The sequence below is a fragment of the Leopardus geoffroyi genome, chromosome D1 (genome assembly GCF_018350155.1).
Source record: "Leopardus geoffroyi isolate Oge1 chromosome D1, O.geoffroyi_Oge1_pat1.0, whole genome shotgun sequence".
Lineage (NCBI taxonomy): Eukaryota > Metazoa > Chordata > Mammalia > Carnivora > Felidae > Leopardus > Leopardus geoffroyi.
In genome coordinates, this window is record NC_059329.1 from 99,967,056 (window position 1) to 99,992,022 (window position 24,967).

Genomic DNA, 24,967 nt, shown 5'->3' on the forward strand with positions numbered 1-24,967 from the left:
AGCCGAAGTTGGACGCTTAACCGACTGAGCCACCCAGGTGCCCCGGGAATGACTTAATTTTCACATTATTTTTCTCCCCCAATACCAAAGCCATTATTTCAGATACATTTTTACACAGGTAAGAAAGACCAAACCAAGCCACAATGTACCTTATCATAATACTGCATCCTGGGGGTGGATACAATCTCCCCATCCTCTGAGCGAATCAAACGATCCAGGAATTCCTCTTTGCCCACTTCAGATGCTGCCTGGCGGAAGCATTGGAGAGCCTGGAGAAGTAAAAGGATACAAAATGACTTATAATGGACTGTTTCAATTCTAAGTGCTAACAATTAAGGTGGGTGGGTGTGGGTTCAGGTGCTAAAGGAAAGCCAAAAAAGAAAAAGACTGTTGACTACATTTACATTTTCTGCTATTGTAAATTCTGACATGTTATTTAAAGGGTTTTTTTTTTTTTTTTTTTTTAATGTTTATTCATTTTTGAGAGACAGAGCACAAGTTGGGAGGGGCAGAGAGAGAGGGAGACACAGAATCCAAAGTGGGCTCCAGACTCTGAGCTGTCAGCACAGAGCCTGATGCGGGGGCTCAAACTCACGAACTGTGAGACTATGACCTGAGCCGAAGTCAGACGCTCAACCGACCGAGCCACCCAGGCACCCCTCTGACACGTTATTTAATATTTTTCTTTATCTCACTTTTTAACTTAAATGCTATTAAAAGGTAAACTTTAATAAGAAAATTAATATAAGCATACTAATATGTTAATATTTGTAGAATTTGAGTGGTGAGTATATGATTGTTTATTATAAGTCTTTAAACTTTCCTGCATGTCTGAAAGTGTACATTAATAGGATGTCAGGGAACAAATTAGATAAACTACCATAATGGGGGAAGAAAGCAGCATAACATTTTAAAAAATATGTAATAAAAACGTAATCGAGTAATAAATTTGATTTACAAAATTCATCCTGGGGCAAAAGGATTTTAATGTTTTCTTCTTCATGTTTTCCTATGTTCTAACTAATTTGCAAAAGTACGAGAAAGCTGAACAACCCCCACATGGCTCTTGCTGGCATTAGCTGTCTTTATCCTTATTTAGAGGATTCTGTGCCACCCCATCCCCCCTCACCTAGTTAGATGGAGACTAACTGTCCTCTTTGCACTGAAGTAGGTTCATCATTTGAATACAATTTACCTTCTGTCCTTCTCCTGTAACCAGGTAACAACGTCCCAGCATAAATCGACAGGAACCAATGTTGACTTGACACCAGGGATGGAGCAGTTGAATATAATCCTGAAAGGCATAAAAGGTGCTTTCTGATTAGAAAGTAAGTGCTATTTAATGCGATAACCACCCCCAAGCTCTTCACAGAGGGAGAAAAGATAGTGGTCAGTCAACAGAAAAGTATTTCCTGAAATCATCCAGAAGTTAAAATCTAATTCTGTTAATCTATTCTTGTATTAAGTTACACACTTTAAAAACGTGAACAAAACTCAATAATACCAACACACATACGCTTTTCCAATTCAGCAATTTCCCAACTTTATTATTTACTGGTTCAATGACTAGATTCCTGTAAAGGATTTTTTTTTTAAGTTTATTTATCGGGGCACCTGGGTGCCTCAGTTGGTTAAGCATCGGACTCTTGTTTCAGCTCAGGTGATGATCTCCTGTTTCTGGAGTTTGAGCCCTGATTCTCTCTCTGTCCCTCCCACGCTTGCATGCACACACTCTGTAAAACTTAAAAACAAAAAACAAAAAAAAAAAAAACCAAAAAACTAAAAAAAAAAAAAAAAATTATTTATTTATTTTGAGAGCAAGTGCACGCGAGCAACAGAGGGGCAGACAGGGAAAGAAAAGCCCAAGCAGGCTCTGCACTGCCAGCATGGAGCCCGATTCGGGGCATGAACCCAGGAACCATGAGATCATGACCTGAGCTGAAACCAAGAGTCAGACTGCCTAACTGAATGAGCTATCCAGGTGCCCATCCTGTAAAGGATTTATATAAAGACAACGTTATGTTTGTTTTACTATAAAGAGAACCTGGGGCGCCTGGGTGGCGCAGTCGGTTAAGCGTCCGACTTCAGCTCAGATCTTGATCTCACAGTTTGTGGGTTCGAGCACCATGTTGGGCTATGTGCTGACAGCTCAAAGCCTGAAGCCTGCTTCAAATTCTGTGTCTCCCTCTCTCTCTGCCCCTCCCCGGCTCGCTCTCTCTCTCTCAAAAATAAATAAACATAAATTTTTTTTTTTTTTTTTTTTTTTAAGAGAGCCTAATAGGATTAAAAAACAAGCCAAGATACTCTAGAAAAAAATGTTAGGAATGACATGTCAAGAGAGAAGTACATAAAGAAAATCTCTCTGGAGATTTTCTGGAGTATGTTTTGGTGAAGTCAAGTTTAAATTATTGTGGCTCTTTTTATCAGCCAATTAAAATGCAGGTAACATTTAAAATTCCAGAAATCCCATTCTTTAAAAGAACGACTAAACCAGAAATATTTGGGGCACCTGGGTGGTTCAGGAGGTTAAGCATCCAACTTCAGCCGAGGTCATGAACTCATGGTTCATGAGTTTAGCTCCATGTCGGGCTCTGTGCTGACAGCTAAGCCTGGAGCCCGTTTTGGATTCTGTGTCTCCTTCTCTCTCTCTCTGTTCCTCCCTCACTTGCACTCTGTCTCTTTCTCTCTCAAAAATAAAGACTAAAACAAAAACCAAAACAAAACCAGAAGTATTCAACAGTACTCACCTGCAACTGTACATACTGACAATTGGCCATCAAACATTCCATAAAGAGACAACCAGGATTGCTAGGCCATCTAGTCACTGGATAAGGAGATTTTTTTTTTTTTTTTTGGCAAAACTTTAAATCATATACATATTGGGCATCAAACACCATATAATGACTTAATTTTTAAAAAAGAAGGTAAAGAGAAGGGGTTAGAGCACATGTTCTTTCCACATAACTATATAACCTTAATATAAGACAAATACAGTTTAAAGGCTATACACTGAAAGCCTAGTTACCTAACTCAGACCTCAGTTAACTAGGGGCTAAAGCACGTATTTCATCCCTGGACGATCACTTCTAACTCTGGCGTATTGCACATACTCTTGATGCCCGTGGGACACCCAGCATCTACCACATAGTGCCTGACGTACAGAGCCATTCAATAAATACCTGATACACGTATAATGTTGTAAAAGAGATCTAAGTATTACATATTTGTGTACCAATAAAATCTGGCTAACTCCTGAGGAAAATGAAAACTGGGACATCTGATAGTAAATATTATTATTTCTTGTTGGGGGAATAACACTCAACCTCATTAAAAAACTTCATTATACAGGGAGAATAGAAGAGTCTTCGACTATTTAGACAGAAAAAACCTTCTAACTGGCTTTTAAATAAAAGGATACAGAAGCTGCAATAAATAATTGGTAACTGCAGTAATCATCTCAGGCCAATTCAACCCAGTTTGGCTCAGAGGTGCCTTTGGTTGAGAGAAGAGATGGGCTATGATGTGTTTTCTTGCAACTTCTTGGAAGAATAATTCTACAATTGTCTGAGGGCTAGATACTTGAAAAGAAAAAAATTATGACAATCACCAATTTATGACAGTAATATCAATTTTCAATTAAGATAGTCTACCAATTCATGTTATATCTGTAATAAAGAACATTTATTATTTCAAAACATGAAATGTACCATGGGTGTCATTAATGGCAATATAAATAAAAGCAGTTTATAAAGTGTGCAGTACTATACAAATGCAAAAAAAAGTCACTTAAATCAACATTGCACTCGTTTCTTTTTTTCACTGACCTCACTACAGCTAAGCATCTTCCTTAGGAAGTGTTTACATTAAATATGGTCTCAAGATGCCACGTTTTTGTTTTTGTTTTTTAAAGTTTATTTATTTATAATCTCTACACCCAACATGGGGCTCGAACTCACAATCCTGAGATCAAGAGTCACATGCTCTACTGACTAAGCCAGCCAGGTGCCCCAAGATTCCAAGTTTTTTACCAAAATAATATAAAACAAATTCTCCAGAATGGTTCTTAAGCATGAGAGATGACGCCTCTTGAATTTTTATTAAGACAAGATTATGAAAGCTACCATGAACTTAGTAAATTTAAAAAATAATTTTGTTGAATTAATCACTGGAGCATTAATAAACAATGGAAAAGCAGCAATACACACGTACATATTTTCATATGCACAACACCCTTAATTTATGCCTGATTTGGGCTTCACGGGGTTTCATGGACTCCCTGTCACAGCCAGCTTATTAACCTCCCCAAATGAAAGCAGAGCTTACCTAATCTTTCTGCAACAAAGGTGGCAAAGGACTTTAACGAATATGCAATAAAAGCCCAATTTAAAATCAAACGCATGCACAGACTAGTCCTTACCAAACTTATTTCCCGTTACAGCACCAGAGTCTGTTAGTTCCAGTACTGACAAGTGTTGGAGGTTGGACTCCCTGTGAGAACAGACAGAGACAGTAGTTCTACAAAAACATTGCTTCAACAAGCTCTCCTACCAGGAACACTGTCAATTTGATTAGTAAGTTGCACATAAAAGTTCTACTGAAAGAACACTGCCAAACAGGATGGTTTATCTTATATTGAAAATGTAAATCTAGTAAGTAATAGATTTCCCTTTTTATTTTGGTTATTAAGGAAGCTCAGCCTACCTTTAATAACTCGTATGTTTTTGTGTGTGGTCCGACTTTCCCTGCGACCTCATCTAACTATTTTGCCCTCAGTAGGATTTATCTTTATGTTAAACACACACACACACACACACGTAATAACTATACACCCCAAACTAATGTAACATTGTGTGTCAACTATACTTCAATTTTAAATAAGCATTAAAAAAGTGGGTGTTTGTGAAAAGTCACCTATCTCGACAGTTTTTAAGACAAATTTTAGAAATGACATATATTTTCCACTTCCACTTTGGAATAAACATTTTTTCTTTTCAAAATGCCATACGTATAATAAATACATACTTGGTATTTTGATTCTTATAAGTTGTCTTCAACCTTTAGAAAATGAAGCATCTAAAGCTCTCTGAATTTTAAAGGCAAATCATGTTACTGCATTATGTTTACAATTTTTTGAAAATGATGAAAAAACTAATCAAACTTGCAATTTATTTTAAAAATAATTAGAATAATGAAACTCACAGTGTGTCAACTGGAACATCAGTTGCTAAGCACTGACTTCCCCACTTAATGAGATAATAACATAAGAGGAGAGGAGAGGTTCGGTGTAGTAGGTCTTGCTGGGCTTGAAAGAGCTGATCAGCTCCCAAGATCGCCTATACATGATGGGTGGGTGGGTGAGACGGGACACAGTGATTAGTGATGATAACTCTTAAGGGTCAGGTGGAGGTAAAATAAATAACAAAACACAGTTACAAAGGGCATACAAAAAAAAAAAAAAGCAACATATGTACATAAATAAAGGCAACACACTCATTAAATTTTAGCGTAGCAAAAATAGCTACCCAAATATTTAACAGTGCAAAAATGCTGATAGTGAAAGAGAAAACAACAAAAGTGTAACTTTCATTGAATGTGTGGGTTCAGAATTCAAGAACAGGAACAAGGATATCTAGCCTTTCTTTATGCTATTAGCTTTGGGTAAAGACAGTTATGAACATTAGAGGAAAATTTGGCAAAACCACCCAAAGCCTTAAAAATGTGCATAGCCTGGGGTGCCTGGGTGACTCGGTCAGTGGTTAAAAGGGTACGACTCTTGATTTTGGCTTAGGTCATGATCTCACGGTTTGTGAGATTGAGCTCCGCATCGGGCTCTGCATGGATGTGCAGTGTGGAGCCTGCTTGGGATTCTCTCTCTCCCTTTCTCTATGCCCTTCTGCTCCCTTTCTCTCGTGCTCTCTCTTAATATAAATAAATTAAAAAAAAAGGAAGGGGCATAGTGTGTGACCAATCAATTCTAGTTCTGAGAATTTATCTTAGAGATATAGTCAGAGGTGTACAAAAGTATTTAGGTAGGAGGGAAAAACTGGCAACAACCTGGCAGGCCACAGATGGGAATGGCTGAATAAATTGAAACTGTGTAGGGAACTTTAAAAAAATAATTTTGTAGAAGAATACTTAATGACATGTGAAAATGCAGGTGAGGTGTGTAAAGTAGAAAACAATTAGATTCCAAAAATACCATGTAGCATATTCTAATTCTAGAAATAATGGAAACAAAACATTTGCATAGGAGAAAAAAGGATATACACTAAAATGTAAGTAAACAGCGGTTATCAGCTGGGTCAATTACAGACGAATTTTAATTTCTTTTTGTCTACAGAGAGGCTTACATATAAAGGTTCTATAAAGGACATCCATTACTTCTGTATTTAGAAAAAAACAATGGTTATAATTAAACAAAGAAAAAACCCCAATAAAAACCCTGAAGAAATGGAAGATTCTACAAAGACTGAGAAGAACTTAATAATGGCTGCCTTAAGTAATGGCCTCTCAGGAAAGGTTCCTGTTTCTCTTTGGTGGCTTAAACAAATCATCTTCCTAAATGTTTTTCCTTATTTTTACCTGAAATTCTACCATTATCAATATATTTGGGCTAATAAATTCTGACTTAAAAAGTACAAACAGGGGCGCCATATTTGGGCTAATAAATTCTGACTTAAAAGGTACAAACAGGGGCGCCGGGGTGGCTCAGTTGATTAAGTGTCCAACTCTTGGTTTTGGCTCAGGTCATGATCTCACAGTTTGTGAGACTGAGCTCTGAGTTGGGCTCCATGCTGACAGCGCAGAGCCTGCTTGGGATTCTCTCTCTCCTCCCCTCTCTGCCCCTCCCTCACTCGTGCTCTCTCTCAAAATAAATAAAACAACATTAAAAAAAAAAAAAAAGTATGACTAGTTCTGAGAGCCCCAAACGCCTTTCAGTTATTTACATATTAACATGAGATAACTAGACTGCTTCCTCAGGTCAAGGTTCGTGTGAGATGACCACCTGAGAGACAAGTGGGACTTTTGCATGAGGGTGGAAAGGCAATCTCCAAACATGGAACTTTCAGTAGGGTGAGAGACAAGGACTATCGGACAAGAGTCTGGTGGCCTAAGAAGACTAGGATGGAAAAGGAAGCACAGAATAGAGTTGGGAGGACCCCAAAGACACTGCCATCTCAAAAACGTGCTTAGGCTAAATTCTGTACTGCAGAAAGAGAATTCTTTTTCTTCTTTTTCCTCTTTTCTCCACACTAAATGGTACCTTGCTACCACATGCAGAGTAGTTAGTAACAATATTAAATTTGGGGAAAGCCATCTGGGGAAATTTCCCCACTGTTATATATACAAAGGTTAATTATAAAATAATCTGCTTTATGTACTTAAAAAAATTTTTTTTAACGTTTATTTATTTTTGAGACAGAGAGAGACAGAGCATGAGCAGGGGAGGGTCAGAGAGAGAGGGAGACACGGAGTCCGAAGCAGGCTCCAGGCTTTGAGCTGTCAGCACGGAGCCTGACGCGAGGCTCGAACCCATGAACCGCAAGATCACGACCTGAGCCGAAGTCGGACGCTTAACCGACCGAGCCACCCAGGCGCCCCTTTATGTACTTTTTAAAAAAAAGTTTGTTTGTTTATGTATGTATGTATGTATGTATGTATGTATGTATGTATGTATGTATTTACTTATTTATTTAAAGGTAATCTCTATACCCCAAACGGGATGGACTTGAACTGATGACCCCGAGGTCAAGAGTCACAGGCTCTTCTGACTGAACCATCCTGGCGCCCCACTTCATATACGTTCTTAATTTGTAATTTTAGATTATACTGTTTACTCATTCTTAATTCAACGAATATTTATAGAGCACCTACTACAGGTCAAACATAGGTGACAGAGCAGTGGACAAAGACAAAAGTCTGCGCTCATAGGGCTGACATTCTGCTCTGTGTGAGTAGATTTTACAAGTTTTCCTTCAAGCCATACTTACCGCATCGCCCAGCCTCAATAATAGGTGCTGTAAGATCAAAAGGTCTCGGCAGATGAGGAAGCGAGTGCTGGCAATTTTGCACACACCTCTGCACACAATATATCCTGCTGTGCTGCCACCATATAGCTGGGAAAGATTCATCCGAATATTCAAAGGCTGAGCTATGATTAAGAGGAAGAAAAAAGGAAAAGTTAGAAGAAGTTAAATTGCTTTCTCTAAATCAGAGACACGTTTGCTTTTTGTCTTTTACCTGGATTGAACCCCTTTTCCATTTCTACTTCTGTCTCGTAATCCATCTCCCGTAGAAGTAGCCCAATGGCATGGACTGGGTTCTTGATCTCTTGTAGCTTACTGCAAATATCCTCCATCACATTTTCTCTAGAAGGACAATTAGAAAACCATTACTACTGAGAATAGGTAACGCAGACTGTTCATGTTCCGTAAACTAAATGCTCTACGAAACGGGAAGACCAGCTACACAATAAAGAAATGGAGATAATCACTCTGGCATATAAGATACCTTTACTTCATATAGAGAATTTTTCCTCATTTTTTCAGAAATGACAGAAAATGAATGTGAGAAAATACTTTTCTGTTTTAGAATTCATAGCTTAGTTAGTAGTTTAACTGACCATAACTTATGAGTTAGCTTCCAGATCTGAATTCATATGTTAGATTTTGCTTAAAAGGGGAAACACCTATTTAGAACTATGACAGCTCACTTTATCCATAAGCCACTATTGTCCGTACTTGAATGTACATTAAAAACCTAACACTGGCACTAAAAATTGCTGAATTTTCATTAGGAAATGCACTTTACCCTAAATTCTCCTTACACATCAATAGTGATCAAATCTTCCAGAATCTGTTCTGCAGCCTTTTCTGGAGACTGTAGGTTGTAACAACTCATTTCCATCATTACTGACATGTCCATAGTTACTGACTCTCCAATCAGCCGAAGGCATTTTATAAGACACATGACGTCCCGAGCAACTTCCACATCTGTAAGAGAAAGTTAATATTCATGACTCAAGCCAATGAAGAGCTACTGATTAACATTATACTAAAATAAAATATTAATAATTAAATGCCAAGAATCTATCTGAAGTCTTAGAGATGCTTAGGTCTCTTCAGTTTTCCTTATAGCATCTATATCGTGCTAAACTGACCAGGAGAGGTCATAATGGCAATCAATGTTTTTTGCATCCAGTTGAAACAAAGCACAGGGTTCATGTAGGAAGGGGCTAAATATGGACACAGTAATTATTATTACCATCAGATATGGCTGCCTCATCCTCGGCCAAAAGGTCGTCATCAGGATGGAGATACAAATGATCCACTAAGGAGGAAGGCACAAGGAAAGACAGGTACCCCTGGAAATAGAAATCTTCCAGTTATACTTTTTTTCAATTAATGTTTATAGGTGTAAAAAGAATTGAGACCAGATTCTTATCAGCAGAAAATACCAGACAAATCCAGGCTGAGGGACACTTTATAAAACAGGTATGGTCTTCAAAAAATATCAAGGTCATGAAAGACTAAGAAAGGTTGACAAAAGCCCTAGATTAAGCTAAATGAACATGACAACCAAATATATCCAAGATCTTGGATCAGACCCTAATCAAGACGAAAAATTATGGGCACAATTGGTAGAATCAGAATGTAACTGTATGATACAATATCAATATCGAGTTACCTGATTTTTAAATTGTGCTGTGGTTACGTAAGGTTACTCTGTTCTTAAGATACGTGGTAAAATATTTAAGGACAAAGGGGCATAATGTCTACAACTAACTCCCAAGTGGCCCAGGAAGAAAAAACGTATAGAAGGAAGGAAAGCAAATGGCAGTTAACAAACGATGAATCTGGAAGAAGGGTATACAAAAGTTCTTTGTGCTATTCCTGTAGCTCTTTAAATGTGAAATCAATATATAATAAGATAAAGAAAATAAAATGTAAGAAAATTATAAATAATGCAGGAGACTATCTAAATAGAAATGAACTAGAATTCTAAGAAAAAAAATACAAAGTCCTAAAAAGCTAACTACAACATACAACAGACTGATACTCTGAAAGATCCACTGAATCGTCTGAAGAATTAGACGATTAAGGATTAGCTTTAGCTCCCTTACTTTTTTCAGTAGGCACACCATGTTTGTATGTGGATTCAAATGCAGGGCAAGAGGATGAGAGAGGGCTTCTTGGTACTGAAGACAACAGGCATAGAACTTGCACCAGAATTCCTGTTGTAAATTTCGAAATTCCTCCTGGGAAAATTCATACTCTGTTACACTTCCTTGGAGCTGGCAAAGAAGAAGACAAAAAAGAAACTGTTAATACCATTTGGGATCTTTCTCCTCCAAAACCTAACTGCCTAATATCATTTTACTAAATTATAACCAAATGAATATCCCTTAGGCCTTACATGCCATAGATTATATATATATAGATATACACACACACAATTCCTCAATTAAAAGGTTTAAATATTTATACTTCCTACTAACAAGGTGCAGTGAACTATTTGAACAATTCCCCAGTACCAATCTACCCTATATCAAGAAATTATCATTTGTTCTCTACCCAAACCTCACCTCACTTTCAACAGCTAAAGTGACTTCTTTCTTCAGTTCACTCCAGGAAAGATCTAAATTCCTCTCAGTTCCTCGACAGAAAATCTAAAATTAAGAGAGACATTTTAGAGTATTATATATCATCCAAAACTGAATGAAAAAAACTTCAGTTTAGAAGGCACGGAGACAATATGTAACTATACAATAGAAACTGAACATGCCTAAAATACCCATCTACTTCTAATGCTGTGCAAATAATTTCTGTAAGTAAAATCATAGCAAGTTTAAAATCATTTCTTTTTAAAAAATTATTTGAAGAATATTTATCTATTTTTGAGAGACAGAGAGAGATAGAGCATGAGGGGATAGGGGCAGAGAGAGAGAGGGAGACAAAGAATCCAAAGTAGGCTCCAGGCTCTGAGGTGTCAGCACAGAGCCCAATGTGGGGCTCAAACCCACGAACTGTGAGATCATGACCTGAGCTAAAGTCAGATGCTTAACCAACTGAGCCACCCAGGCACCTCTGAAATCATTTCTATAGACCAGAACGAACTATAGATATCCATGAATCTGAAAGAATTATAACAGGATACATTTGGATTACTAAAAAAAGCAAAAAGCCCTGGAAAGGCCATTGCTTAGCTGGAGGGAAGTTATAAAATGATGTTAAACACATACTCCCTGAGACTGGTATAAAAGCAAGCCAGAGTAGTCATGTGGCTGGCCACTCTACTACGAATGACTCTCCTAAAGGAAAGCATTTAATAAATGTCTTTAGTGATTGTTTCATATCTCCGTGTGCAAGAGATACCATAAGAAATACACATTTAATTGTTGTTAACAAGGAAGAAGGCTGATGAGAGGAAAAGAAAAAACACCTTGGGGGCACCTGGATGGCTCAGTCAGTTAAGCGTTTGACTGTTGACTTCGGCTCAAGTTATGATTTCATGGTTTGTGAGTTCCAGCCCTATGTTGGACTCTGTGCTGACAGCACGGAGCCTGCTTGGGATTCTCTCTCTGCCCCTCCTCTGCTGGAGTGCTCTCTCTCTAAATAAACTTTATTGTTATTTTTAAATGTTTATCCATTTTTGTGAGAGAGAGAGAGAGTGCGTGCACATGCAGGGGAGGGGTAAAGAGAGAGGGAAAGAGCAGATCCGAAGCAGGCTCTGTGTAGAGAGCAGTGAGCCGAAAGTGGAGCTAGAACTCACGAACTATAAGATCACGACCTGAGCCGAAGCCGACACTTGACTGACTGAGCCACCCTGGCGCCCCAATAAACCGATAAACTTAAACAAACGAACCATCTTGGAGAGAGTGATCATGTCACACTGAAGTTCTATCAGAGAGAAAACAGAAAACATGTAATAGCCAGATATTTAAGAATGTAAGTAACAGAAAGGTCAAGGGTCTATAAATGGTATCACCTGAGAGAAAGTTAAGGCACTGCGTGTACTTGGAGAAAGACAATACGGAAAGATTCTTGAAATATTTGAAAAGCTGCTTTCTAGAAGAGAGACATGTTCTATGAAGTTCCGAAAGAAAGAATTCACCAAAAGCATGGGGACTAAATTTGATCCAAATGGGAAGAACTTTTAAATTATACAGCTCAGGAACAAGAACTCCACAAGAGCCAGTGAGAAACTTGTCACTGGAGGCAGAGACAATTAGAAGCTGAAAAGCTGTCTGTTAAAAGCCTCAGAAGGTGTTTCTTTGTGTGGAGGGTCAGGTTAGGAGATTCTAAGGGGTCTTTCAAGTCTATGAGTGATTATCATATTCAATTAATTTATTTTTAAAAGTTTCCTTAAATGTTTATTTTTGAGACAGAGAGCACATGAGCTGGGGAGGGGCAGAGAGAGAGAGAGAGACAGACAGAGAGAGGGAGGGAGAGAGGGAGGGAGGGAGAGAGGGAGGGAGGGAGGGAGGGAGAGAGAGGGAGACAGAGGATCTGAAGTGGGCTCTGCGCTGACAGTGGAGAGCCCGAGGTGGGGCCCAAATTCATGAACCCAAATTCATGGCCTAAGCCAAAGTCAGGTGCTTAACTGACTGAGCCACTTAGGAACCCCTATTTATTTTTGAGAGAGAGAGAAAGAATGCGCATGTGTGGGCACCAAGGGACAGAGAGGGAGGGAAAGAATCCCAAACAGGTTCCTTGCTGTCAGCACATAGCCCGACTCGGGACTCGATCCCATGAACCACGAGATCATGACTTGAGCCAAAACCAAGAATTGGACACTTAACCTACTGAGCCACCCAGGCACCCCAAAATTTTGTTTTTAAGTAATTTCCACACCTAATATGGGGCTCGAACTCACAATCCTGAGATAAAGAGTTGCATGCTCTACTGACTGAGTCAGTCAGGTGCCCCACTATTCTATTTCAAATCCACAAACTAATTGGCAATTTAAGGAAGCCTAAGTGACTTTATTTTTTTTTAATTAAAAAAAATTTTTTTTAATGTTTATTTATTATTTTGAGAGAGAGAGAGAGACAGAGAGAGACAGACAGACACATGGAGTGTGAGCAGGGGAGGGGCAGAGAGAGGGGGAGACACAGAATCCAAAGCAGGCTCTAGGCTCTGAGCTGTCAGCACAGAGCCTGACGTGGGGCTCGAACTCCGAGACAGCGAGATCATGACCTGAGCCAAAGTCAGATGCTAAACCAACTGAGCCACCCAGGTGCCCCTTTAATTTTGTTTTTAAAGTTTATTTATTTTGAGAGAGAGAGAGAGGGTGTGCAAGCAGGGGAGGGGTAGGGGGGGCAGAAAATCTAAAGCACTGTTAGCTTGGAGCCCAATGCAGGGCTCGAACTCACAATCTGTGAGATCATGACCTGAGCCGAAAACGAAGAGTCAGATGTTTAACTGACTGAGCCACCCAGGTGCCCCTCTAAGTGACTTTAAGGTAAAGAATCTTTTTATAAAGCATTAAGTATCTCTTAAGCCATGTGACTTTGAAGATTCAATTTTCAGATTTTTCTTGAATCTGAACATGTCAGACCTCCATTGTATTAACAAAAAGGTAAATGTAGAGTACTATCAAAACTAACGAAGAAAACATTTTAAATTTCTTTCAAGTACAGAGATTATATGCAGTATAGTACGGTATCTTTTTACAATAGTGTAAGCACACATTTCTCTTTCAACTACTAGTATGCTTCAGTAGTCATTGGGAAAGTACCCACAATTCTACCTTCCTGTTGGGAGTCTTATTTAGTGGAAAAAAACATAAAAAAAAAATTACACTGACATTTATAAACACATGCATACGTAACTGCAAAAATGTTTGTTTTGTGTATATAAAACAAAAGTTAATAGTAATTATTAATTATACAATGACTATACAAGAGACAGTCTTAAATAAACATTAAATCTTTTCTTGCTGACCTGTAAAGCTTTACATAAAGCTGCATTTATGAATCGTCCTGGTGTAAATAGAGTCTGCAAATACATCTCCTGTTAGAACAGTAAACAAAAATTAGTATCATCCTAAATAGGTAAAATTTGGAAAAATTTGAAGGAAGAATTAATCGCATTAGCGCCAACACTTGAGTTTCCATTATAAAAACATGGCCCTTCTGTATTAGAGCAATACCAAGTACTAGAGCAGTTCTATATTTTCACATTAAGGAAGAGACTACAGTGTGTTTGAGCCAACTAGGCATACTATAAGGAAATCAGCGTGTTCCTCATGGAGTACTTTACTGGGTTCCACTGGAAAACATAGCATGTGAAATGCCAACCTTATATGGAAAGGTGAACACAGGTTTATTGGTGATACACACTGGTAAGAGAACAATTAAGCTAAACTGGTTTCTCCACCATCCATAAAGTAATCATCTTATGTCTCACATATAAAAGGAACCAATAGGCATTACATGTAAAAACAAACAAAAAATGCAATAAACTGTCACTACTTAGAAGATGAAGTAGAGAGAAGAAAAACGGAAAGTCTTAAGTTGCTCAAATATTTTACCCAAATTTCACAATTCAGATTTGCCAGGAAGTAGCAAATCTGACTAATCTTCACTCAAGTTTCCTTCCTTCTCCTGGGGTTCTGGGGGGTGACCCAGGGCCCATAATCTTCAACCTCATTTAACATAAAGGCATCAACTGATGCCTTTTTCTCTTCTTCTTAACCTGAGGATATCTCTGAAAAATAGGGAGACTGGCCTGTTTTGCTCTCTACGGAATTATCATCTTTTTAAAAAGAGATTTCATGCCCAGTGTGGAGCCCAATGTGGGGCTTGAACTCATGACCCTGAGATCAAGACCAAGGCTGAGATCAAGTGTTGGGACTCTCAACCCACTGAGCCACGCAGGCACCCCAATTGCATTTTAAAGTTATTTTCCTCATAGCATATACTGTTACCAGAATTTATTTGATTTCTAGCTTATATGCATGTACCAACTTGGTTATAAACACTAGTGGACACCTAGTGTTTATGCCTACCCAGGATCCATTACCCTTCTTTTACTAACAAATCCCTACCTTCCTCTGGGGGAACCATTCCTCCTCTACCCATATTCCCCATACTCAACTGACTTCACCACCTCCACAAGAATAAGGTGCACGTTGGACATGTTTCTCATGCTAAGGCAGATTATTCTATTCTTTCTGATCAGAGTGACTGTGTCAGAAATCAGCACACTGCTCAAGCCAGGCCAATGAGAGTCTACTTCAGGACCAGGGACAGTGGTTCTCCCTCTCCTCTGGGGTCCATAGAATGCGTAGTTCACACAATGCATAGGCTCAGGGAGCCTGCCTGAGAATAAACCCAACAAGAAGGAAAACAAAATACAAAGGAGAAATCAAGCCCTGAAGGCATTGTGGCACTGTTCCAGCCTTGGGTGAAGCCAGGTAACTCTCCGCTTCTCAGCTGCACAAATATTTTCCTTTTAAGCTTAAGTCAGTTTGAGGTGGGTTTCTTTCACATGCAGCTGAAAGAATTCGGACTAATACACCTGGTTCTTCTCAAACTAATGATCAGGGTAAATCATCCTCTTACATAAGACTTTAATGTTGCTTACTCTGGGGTCTTGATCATCTCTGATAATGATCTCTTCCTCTGGCAGAGAGTGCATAAAAACTGAATTCCATTGACCTGCAACATTACTATAGGGAAACAAAAAAGGCCATCAGTCTACATAAAAATGATGACTAAAAGCTGATGCTGTTGATCTACTGAAGATTTCAAAATAAATAAGTAAAATTTATTGTCAACAGTCTGGCTTTATAGAAGTGCTCTTACCAGTTTTTTTTTTTTTTTTTTTTAATGTTATTTTAATGTTTATTTTTGAGAGACAGAGAGAGAGAGAGAGACAGAGAGAGCACGAGCGGGGGAGGAGCAGAGAGAGAGGGAGACACAGAATCTGAAACAGGCTCCAGGCTCTGAGCCGTCAGCACAGAGCCCAACATGGGGCTCGAACTCACAAACCGTGAGATCATGACCTGAGCCGAAGCTGGACGCTCAACCGACTGAGCCACCCAGAAGCCCCTTAATTTTTTTTTTTTTAATGTTTATTTTTGAGAGAATGTTATTTTAAAGTAATCTTTACACCTAACATGAGACTTGAACCTACAACCCCAAGATCAAGAGTCCCACGCTCCACTATGCCGGCCGAGTGTGCCCTTGCTCTTACCAGTTTTAACAGGCATCTTCCTGAAATGAACACTCTAACCACAAATCTACAAACAATAGCTAACTTTTATTTTGCATTTACTATTATTAGATATTATGCTAGGCACAGTTAAGGATATTATTCTTATAAGCCTTATGGTAATTCTGAAGGACGTATCACCCACATTTTGTAGATGGGAAAAGTAAGGCTTTGTCACAGCTAAATTTCACAAGTGGACTCATACTCTTATCTGATACCAGATTCTTTGCTTATCACCACTTTGTTTGAATGCCATCTATAAGGAGTACGCTCATATTATCTGAGATGTGGCTCAACCATCTGGGGCAACTATCCCTATAGTTCTAGTCTAGAGTATAGGACTGATTATGAGGGATCCCTAAAGTTCAATTAATTTAGTTCCAAAGACATTAAGCTATATTCCAGGGAATCCTGCACAGGGTGTTTCAGGAGTATATAAGTGTCTGATTAAGAACTTTTTTTCAAATGTATTTTGTAGCTATTAAAACATTTAAAACTATTATGTACATTAAAATATTAGAGACCAAATATATCTAATATTAGAGATAACTAACAATAACATTAAATTGTGTTATAATTTTATTCTCACAAAATACTAGTTTTATATATTGGAGTTCATTATCTTTTGAAAAAAGGGTTTCCTGTTTAAAACAAAAAAGTTTGAAGAGCACTATACTTGTGCAATCAATTTCTCTTATGATGAGAAAATTGAGAACCCTAAGGGGCTGCAGTATCTTTTGGAAGTTGTGGGTATTGGAAATAGTCTGCTCAGAAGCAGAGTAAACTCCCAAATTAGAAGTATTTTAGATAGGTGCTATTGCTCCCAAGAAATATGGTATTTTATCTCATTCCAACCCTAAGAATCCTTCATTTTGTTCTAAAACCAAAAGGTAAGAAACATCACAAAATGTAAAAGGAGGAATTTTGGAAAATAGTTAACAGTAGGCAAACCCAGGACTGAATCCTTTAAATGCAAACACTTGACTTCGGTTCTACATAACAAGCTCTCTTGCTTTCTTAGAATGGAACCCCTAGGGGTGAGGCAAGACGACAGAGGAAGTGATCCATACTGCTCAAAGGTGATGTATCTCACAACAGTTTGGTTCTCAGCATCATGCCACAGGGCCCAGATATCCGTAGAGGTTAAGGCAAAGTCAATCAGTGTCTCCTAGGAGGAAATGTGGGGGAAAGGAGTTAAAATATGAAAGAGGAATAGCTTACAACAACTTAAATTTGTATTAATAGGAGGTTAAAAGCATAAAAGCATAAAAATAGAAGATAGTACCACACGAACTTGGTAAAACTCAAATGAAATTTGGTCTGCATCTATCAGTAAATATTTCATTTTAAGATTTCCGTCCCTTTACAACATAGTTAAGTCAGCCAATTCTTTCTTATACTTGAGTGATATGCAAAGGATGATCCAACCTACCTGAGAAGTGAAAATGGACGAAATGTGATCTAGACTATAGCGGTTATTCTCAGTGCTCACCAGTTGGAAAATGCAGAACTGTTAAAACACAAGTTAATAATTCATAACTTGAAAAAAATCAACATGCTACTTTTCTTTATGAGCATTCAGAAACCAATTATTTTTTTAATTAAAAAAATTTTTTTACATTTATTTATTTTTGAGAGACAGAGAGAGAGCAGAAGTGGGGGAATGGCAGAAAAAGAGGGAGACACAGAATCCGAAGCAGGCTCCAGGCTCTGAGCCATCAGCAAAGAGCCCGATGCAGGGCTCGAACTTGCGAACCGTGAGATCATGACCTGAGCTGAAGTCGGACGCTCGACTGACTGAGCCACCCAGGCGCCCCAATTAAAAAAATGTTTTAAGTAGGCTTCATGCCCTGCATGGCAAGAGCTCCATGCAGGGCTTGAACTCATAACCTTGAGATCAAGACCTGAGCCGAGGGGTGCCTGGGTGGCTCAGCAGGTTGAGTGTTTGGCTTTGGCTCAGGTCATGATCTCATAGTTCATGGGTTCAGGCCCAGAGTCTGGAGCCTGCTTCAGATTCTGTGGCTCCCTGTCTCTTTGCCCCTCCCCTGCTCGTGCTTTGTCTCTCTCTCTCTCTCTCAAAAATAAACATTAAAAAAAAAAAAAAAGACCTGAGCCAAGATTAGGAATCAGATGTTGGATACTTAACCGAGTGAACCACCCAGGTGCCCCTAGAAACCAATTTTTATAAAGGTGTGGTAAAATACACATAACATTTGTCATTGTAACCCCCCTTATTTATTTATTTTTTTTTACCATCTTAACCATTTTTAAGAGCACAGTTCAGTAGTATTAAATACATTCACATTATTGTGCAACCTATATCCAGATCTTTTCTCATCTTGTAAAACTGAAACTATACTCATTAAATAGCTCCACACTCCCTTCTCCCTCCAGTCCCTTCCACCCACCATTCCACTTTCTGTCTCGATGAACTTGACTGCTCTAGGCACTTTATAGGAGTAGAATATTAACAGTATTTTCTTTTTGTGACTTCACCTGGCATAACATCCTCAAGGTTTATCCATGTTGTAGTATGTGTCAGAATTTCCTTCCTTGAGGCTGAATAATATCCCATTTTATGTATATACCATTTTTGTTTATTCATTCATCTGTCAAGGAACACTTGGGCTGCTTCTGCCTTTTGGCTACTGTAGATAGTATGATGACTATGGGCGTACAAATTTTTTTTTTTTTTTTGGACTGTCTACAAGAAAACACTATCTTTTAAGTAAGAAAGCACATGCACATGTGAGCACAAGCAGGGGAGGAACACAGGGAGAGAGAGAGAATTATAAGTGTGGAGCACAATGTGGGGCTCAATCTCATGACCAACCATGAGATCATGACCTATGCTGAAATCAAGAGTCGGCGCTTAAACGACTAAGCCACCCAGGTGTCCCCAAATACGTATTTGAGACCTTGCTTTGAATCCTTTGGGGTATATACCCAGAAGTGGAATGGCTGGATCATAGATAGGGTAATGCTACAATCAGCTTTTTAAGGAACTGCCATACTGTTTCCCACAGTGGCTGCAACATTTTACTTTCCACCACCAGTGCACAAGGGTTCCAATTTCTCCATATCCTTGTCAACACTGCTATTTTCTGTTTTTTTGGGGAGGATAGTAGCCATCCCACGGGTGTGAGGTGGTATCAGAATACTGTTTTAAGTTTATATTTTTACCAAAGTGCCAGAGATAATTTAAAACATATGCACAATACAAATCAACACTAGTTAACTTTTACTAAAAACAAAACTCTATAAAATAATTCAAGTGTAGTATTTAACTCTATTGCCAAAACAAAAAATTTCAAACTCAAAAATGATACTTTATGGATATTTTAAGTAATTTTTTTGGAAAAAGAAAATTCACTGTAAACTGGTAAGAGTGACAATGGTTCTCTCTTTATAACACAGAAGTTACTAAAGGGTAGTACTAAAAGAAAAATATACAGGGGCGCCTGGGTGGCTCAGTCGGTTGAACGTCCGACTTCGGCTCAGGTCATGATCTCAGTCTGTGAGTTTGAGTCCTGCATCGGGCTCCGTGCTGACAGCTCTGAGCCCGGAGCCTGTTTCCGATTCTGTGTCTCCCTCTCTCTCTGACCCTCCCCCGTTCATGCTCTGTCTCTCTCTGTCTCAAAAATAAATAAACGTTAATAAAAAAAAATTAAAAAAAAAAAAAAGCAAAATATACAGAGAGTCCCTTCTGAGAAAAAGTAGGAGTGTATGAAATACAAAAGATATATGCAGTGTTCATATTCATCCTAGTCTAGAGCTGTATTTTACAAGTTGCAGATCTCAACCTGTTAGTGGAATATAAATCAATTTAGCAAGTCTCAACCAGCATTCAAACAACAAGAACAACAACAACAAAGTATCAAAGTTCATCAGTTCATCACTCATAGTAAAGGTAAACATGTTTCATATATATTTTTTTTGTTACATGTCCATCACCACAATATGTGTATAGTAGATACTAAAACAAGGTATTTCTTGTTGGAAAAATGCTGGCCAAGCATATAGTGCTTCTCAAATTACCTGTGGTAAAGGATTAGTTTTTTGTTTTATTTAATTTCCAACCTGTTGCAGATTGATACTTTATTTATAACATACAGGAATCTTGAATGTGGACGTCTGTAGCAATGTCAAACCACTATAAAAGTATCTGAAAGTTTACTCTCATGTTCTGTAGCTACCTTACTGCAAATTGGTAAACAAGAATTTGTGGCCCAGGACCAGTCTGTGGACCACACACCACAGTCTACAGGACTTCTGTTTGAGAGTTGTATTAAGGTCTTAGATGGAATACAGATGGCAGCTTGTATGATCAATGAGAACAAGATCCTGGAAATAACCGAAGTAATACACTTACTAAAGAATTAGAATCCAAAGAACCAAAGGAAACACCAGAAACAAATGAATAGGAATGGATATAAATATTAGAGACAAAGGAAAAATAAATTTCAACTGTGCCTATTAGAGGAAAATACAGGCTAAGAGCAGGATTTGTGTAGGGGAAAAAAAGTCTACAAGTTCACCATAACATGAGTAGGTCTAACTGCCAAAAAGGTTTATCTGATTTTAGGCTTCATTAATAGAACCATAATGCTCAAAAGAAAGGAGATAACAGCTCTGCTCAATTTCACACCACTCCTACACTCAATTTTGAGTCTTTTAGAGGAGTGCTTCTCAAAATGTAGACCATAGACTATTTCAGGGGATCAGTGAGGCCAAAATTCTTTTCATAAGAATACGTTATCTGCAATATCTGTGTTGATATTTTTGCATTGATGATGCACAAGCCTAAATGAGAGGGTAAAATTACTGGTGCCTTATAATGAATCAAGGCAATGGCACCAAACTGAACACCCTTGCATGAGAAAAACACTCAGTACTAGGAATAGAAAGGAACTTCCTCAACATGACAAAAGGCATTTATGAAAAATTCACAGCTAATGTCATACTCAGTGGTGAAACACTGAAAGCTTTCTCCCTTAGACCGGGAACAAGACAAAGATGCCAGCTCTTCCCACTTCTATTCAATATTGCACTGGAAGATCTATCCAGGGCAATTAAAAAAAAAAAAAAAAAAAAAAAAAAAAGGCATTCAGTTGATTCAATTGGAAAGGAAGTAATAAAACTATCTTTATTTGCAGATGAGGTTATCTTGTATACAGGAAGTTCTAAGGACTCCACTATAACCCTATTAGGACTAATAAAATAATTCAGCAGGGTTGCATGATACAAGACCAATGATACAAAAATCAACTGTATTTCTATAAACGTTCACTGAGTAATCTCAAAATAAAATCAAGAAAATAATTTCATTTCAATAATTTCATTTCCACTAGCATTAAAACGAATAAATACCCAGGAAAAAACTGGTCAAAAGAACTGCAAAACTTCTACTCTGAAAACTATAAAACATTGTAAAAAGAAATTAAAGATGTAAATATATGGGAAAACATTCCATGTTTATGGACCAAAAGACTTAATATTGCAAAGATGGCAATATTTTCCAGCATCATCTACAGAACCAACATAATCTCTATCAGAATCTATCAAATAATAATAATAAATATATTTTGGTCTCTGCCACTGGGTGCTGGCACTAAGCTAAAACCCTTGTAATTTCCTGAATGATGAAGATGATAGGAGCATCTTATACAGAGCTCTAGAATCCCTTGGAATTTCCTGGGTGATAAATGCCTTTTATTTTTTCAAGTAGGCTCCACAACCAGCATGGGGATCGAACTCACCCTGAGATCAAGAGTCTCTACTTACTCATGCTCTACTTACTGAGCCAGCCAGGCGCCCCAGAAACACCTTTTGTTCTAATGAGATGACTCCTAGATAGCTTCAAGGATTAGGGCTGGTCATCAGAAAGACCAAGCCATGATTAGAAGCTTGAACTTTCAGCCCCAACCCCCATTCTCTGGGGTGGGGAGAGAGGCTGGAAATCTAGTAATAATGGATTATGCCTACATCATGATGCCTCCATAAAAATCCCTAAAATAAAAATCCCTAAAGTATGGTATAAGGAGAGCTTCCAGATTGGTGAACACATCCATGTGCCAGGAGGGTGGCAAACTCCTACACAGGGCAGAGGCCTCTGAACTCAGGATCCTTCTGGACCTCACCCAACATACCTCTTCATCTAGTTGTTCATCTGTATCCTTTGTCATATAGTAAACTGGCAAATGTAAGTTACTGTTTCCCTGAGTTCTGTGGACTACTGGAGGAAACTGAAACCGAGGTCAGGGTCATAGGATGGATGAATCGAGAGCCCAAGGAGGTAAAAGGAGTATCCACATTTGGCTTAGAGTATAGGTGCATGAGCAGAGTGTGAAGGCTTCCACACATATGGAAGGCCTGGTATAGGGTGGAAACTCAAGCAGAACAAGGAGGGTGTTCACATAGAGTAGCAGTCTGTATTGGTGATTAAAGCCCAAGCAGGGAAGGAGGGTGACCACTGAATAGGGGTGGCAGAGTATCAGCTCAAAAGGCATGAACAAGGCATCCATATGGAGGGGCAACCTGTAGTTGGGCATCAAAGCCCAACAAGGGTGAAGAGGCACCCAGATGGGCACCTCTAGCACAGTGAGGACAGACCCTACCTCAGTGAAATGTTATCCGGATTAAATGGATAACATGCATAAAGCGTGTGAGCCTAGAGTAAGCACTGTCCAAGTATTTGCTATTAATGTACATAAGGGGCCCGGCATCATGGCAAACACAGAATATCCAACGAATGGTTGTTTATTACAGGATTACCATTATATGACATCCTAAATACCTCATCTACATACAACAGCTAGTGTTTGGAAGATGAGCAAAATTATTTCTAAAAATTAACTTCCCTCCAACCACTTAGTAACACCTGCATCCCTTTCATAACTCCCTTTTTCCACCCAGATGTCCAAACTGGCTCTTTCTTATTTAGCTTCGGTTAACTTTTCCTTTCACGTTCCTTTGAACTCTCTACTCCCTTTCACCACGACTTCTTCACGATTTTTTTTGATTCACACATTAGCACAAAACCCATCATCTCCACAGAAACAACACATGAAACACCTAGGTTGGTGGGAAGAGCTTAAATAGACTCAAATGTATCTCCTGCTACTTGCCCACATCGGTACATACAGTGTAGCTTGATACAGGTCTTATTTGTTTCATACCTGTCCGCGTTTTGGTGAATGCATGAACAGCCCTAGGTAGAGTCCCATGGAAGGGGAATAAGCAAGCCGTAACTTATGTCCAGTTCCAATACTGAGCTGAAAGTCTTTACTCACAGGAACATACTCCAGCATGTCGGCCACCATCAGGCACATTTGGTCCTGCTCAAGATAAGTCAACAAGTAGTATCAAAAAATATCCAAGTCAGGAAAAACAAACTACTTCCCCTTTGAAAGGATGTGCACTCATCACACCTAGCACTCCTCTTTTATCTGCTGAGGGACACTAAAGATTTTTTTTAAAGTTTGAGATGAAAATGTCTCTTAAGTCTGATAAATAAGATCATCTGTTTTGCTTATGAATCCTGAAAACTGTTTTATCAACTTGCATTTACAAAACACATTCATTCCTCTTAAGTGAAGATTATTCTCTGTACTATCTTAATTCTGTAGGATTCATAATTTAAAAATATATAAAAAAGGGGAGAAATGTATGAAAAAGCTAAATGAAACTGTCTGAATGTAGAAATGGCCTGCAATTTCCAAACTTCAGTGATCTTAATAATCTTTGACAGAAACAGCAAGATTGACTTCAATTCTCTTACAATTCGCAATGCTATTTTAACTTACAGTAACTATAAATGTAGCATTTACCTTATAAGACCACATTCGTAGTTTATGATCCTGGCACAGAGCAAAGATGAAGGCATTGTGCTCGACACAATGAACAGCAAGAGCGAGGGGACGATCTGAAGGCCCCTGGTCACCTCTAAAAACATAAAGCTCAATTTTAGGCTCGTAGTGTTCTAACTATCAGGTTATTAGAACTTGTTTTTAAAAACTTTTTTAACATTTATTTATTATGAGCATGAGCAGAGGAGGGGCCGAGAGATGGAGAGACACAGAATCCAAAGCAGGCTGCAGGCTTTGAGCTGTCAGCACAGAGCCCGACGCAGAGCTCGAACACACAAACCGCGAGATCATGACCTGAGCCGAAGTCGGATGCTTAACTGACTGAGCCACCCAGGCACCCCAAGATTATTAGAACTTGTAATTAAACAGATAAAAGAAAGTTATAAATGCACCATTTTGTTTAAGATTTTAAGTATTTCCTACATCCAACATGGGGCATGAACTCGCAACCCCAAGATCAAGAATTGCATGATCTACCGATTAAGCCAGCCAGGTGCCCCTATAAATGTACACTCTTAGTCAACACAAGGAACCAAGAGTTTACATGCTGGTATCAGATAAGTATATTTTCTACTTGGTCTATAACCAATCACTACGATATACTTTAAAGGGCTCTACATAAGAAAGGAATAGAGTTTTAATCATCAGAAACTTTCTACTTCTAATTTTACACAAAATTAGTGAGTCAGGGCAGAGCACTGAGTTGAATATCATGAGAAAATATAGAAAAAATCAGTTTCTGCTATCAAGATGTCTGAGGTGTGGCTCTCCTCAGATGGACTGTGATATTTTGCAGACTCTTCTCCTTTCCAGTATAATGCTTATGTGCCTTAGAGTAAGACTAGAATCACTAATAGTTCCTGACCAGTGCAAAAATGA

General features: G+C 38.5%; 1 protein-coding gene across 1 annotated transcript in view; it reads right to left on the reverse strand.

The window, feature by feature from the left end:
- NUP160 (nucleoporin 160) overlaps positions 1-24,967 on the reverse strand; it is a 51,573-nt gene that overhangs the window by 19,145 nt on the left and 7,461 nt on the right. The window contains exons 6-23 of the mRNA XM_045485227.1: positions 24,050-24,164; positions 23,399-23,557; positions 17,653-17,730; positions 17,291-17,388; positions 15,591-15,675; positions 13,947-14,015; positions 10,586-10,669; positions 10,124-10,294; positions 9,265-9,364; positions 8,828-8,993; positions 8,242-8,369; positions 7,992-8,152; positions 5,200-5,333; positions 4,418-4,488; positions 3,419-3,578; positions 2,748-2,817; positions 1,196-1,294; positions 150-269 (exon numbers count right to left, since the gene is read on the reverse strand). Of these exons, the coding sequence (XP_045341183.1) occupies positions 150-269; positions 1,196-1,294; positions 2,748-2,817; positions 3,419-3,578; positions 4,418-4,488; positions 5,200-5,333; positions 7,992-8,152; positions 8,242-8,369; positions 8,828-8,993; positions 9,265-9,364; positions 10,124-10,294; positions 10,586-10,669; positions 13,947-14,015; positions 15,591-15,675; positions 17,291-17,388; positions 17,653-17,730; positions 23,399-23,557; positions 24,050-24,164 (2,068 nt within the window). The remainder of the gene's footprint in view (positions 1-149; positions 270-1,195; positions 1,295-2,747; positions 2,818-3,418; positions 3,579-4,417; positions 4,489-5,199; positions 5,334-7,991; positions 8,153-8,241; positions 8,370-8,827; positions 8,994-9,264; positions 9,365-10,123; positions 10,295-10,585; positions 10,670-13,946; positions 14,016-15,590; positions 15,676-17,290; positions 17,389-17,652; positions 17,731-23,398; positions 23,558-24,049; positions 24,165-24,967) is intronic.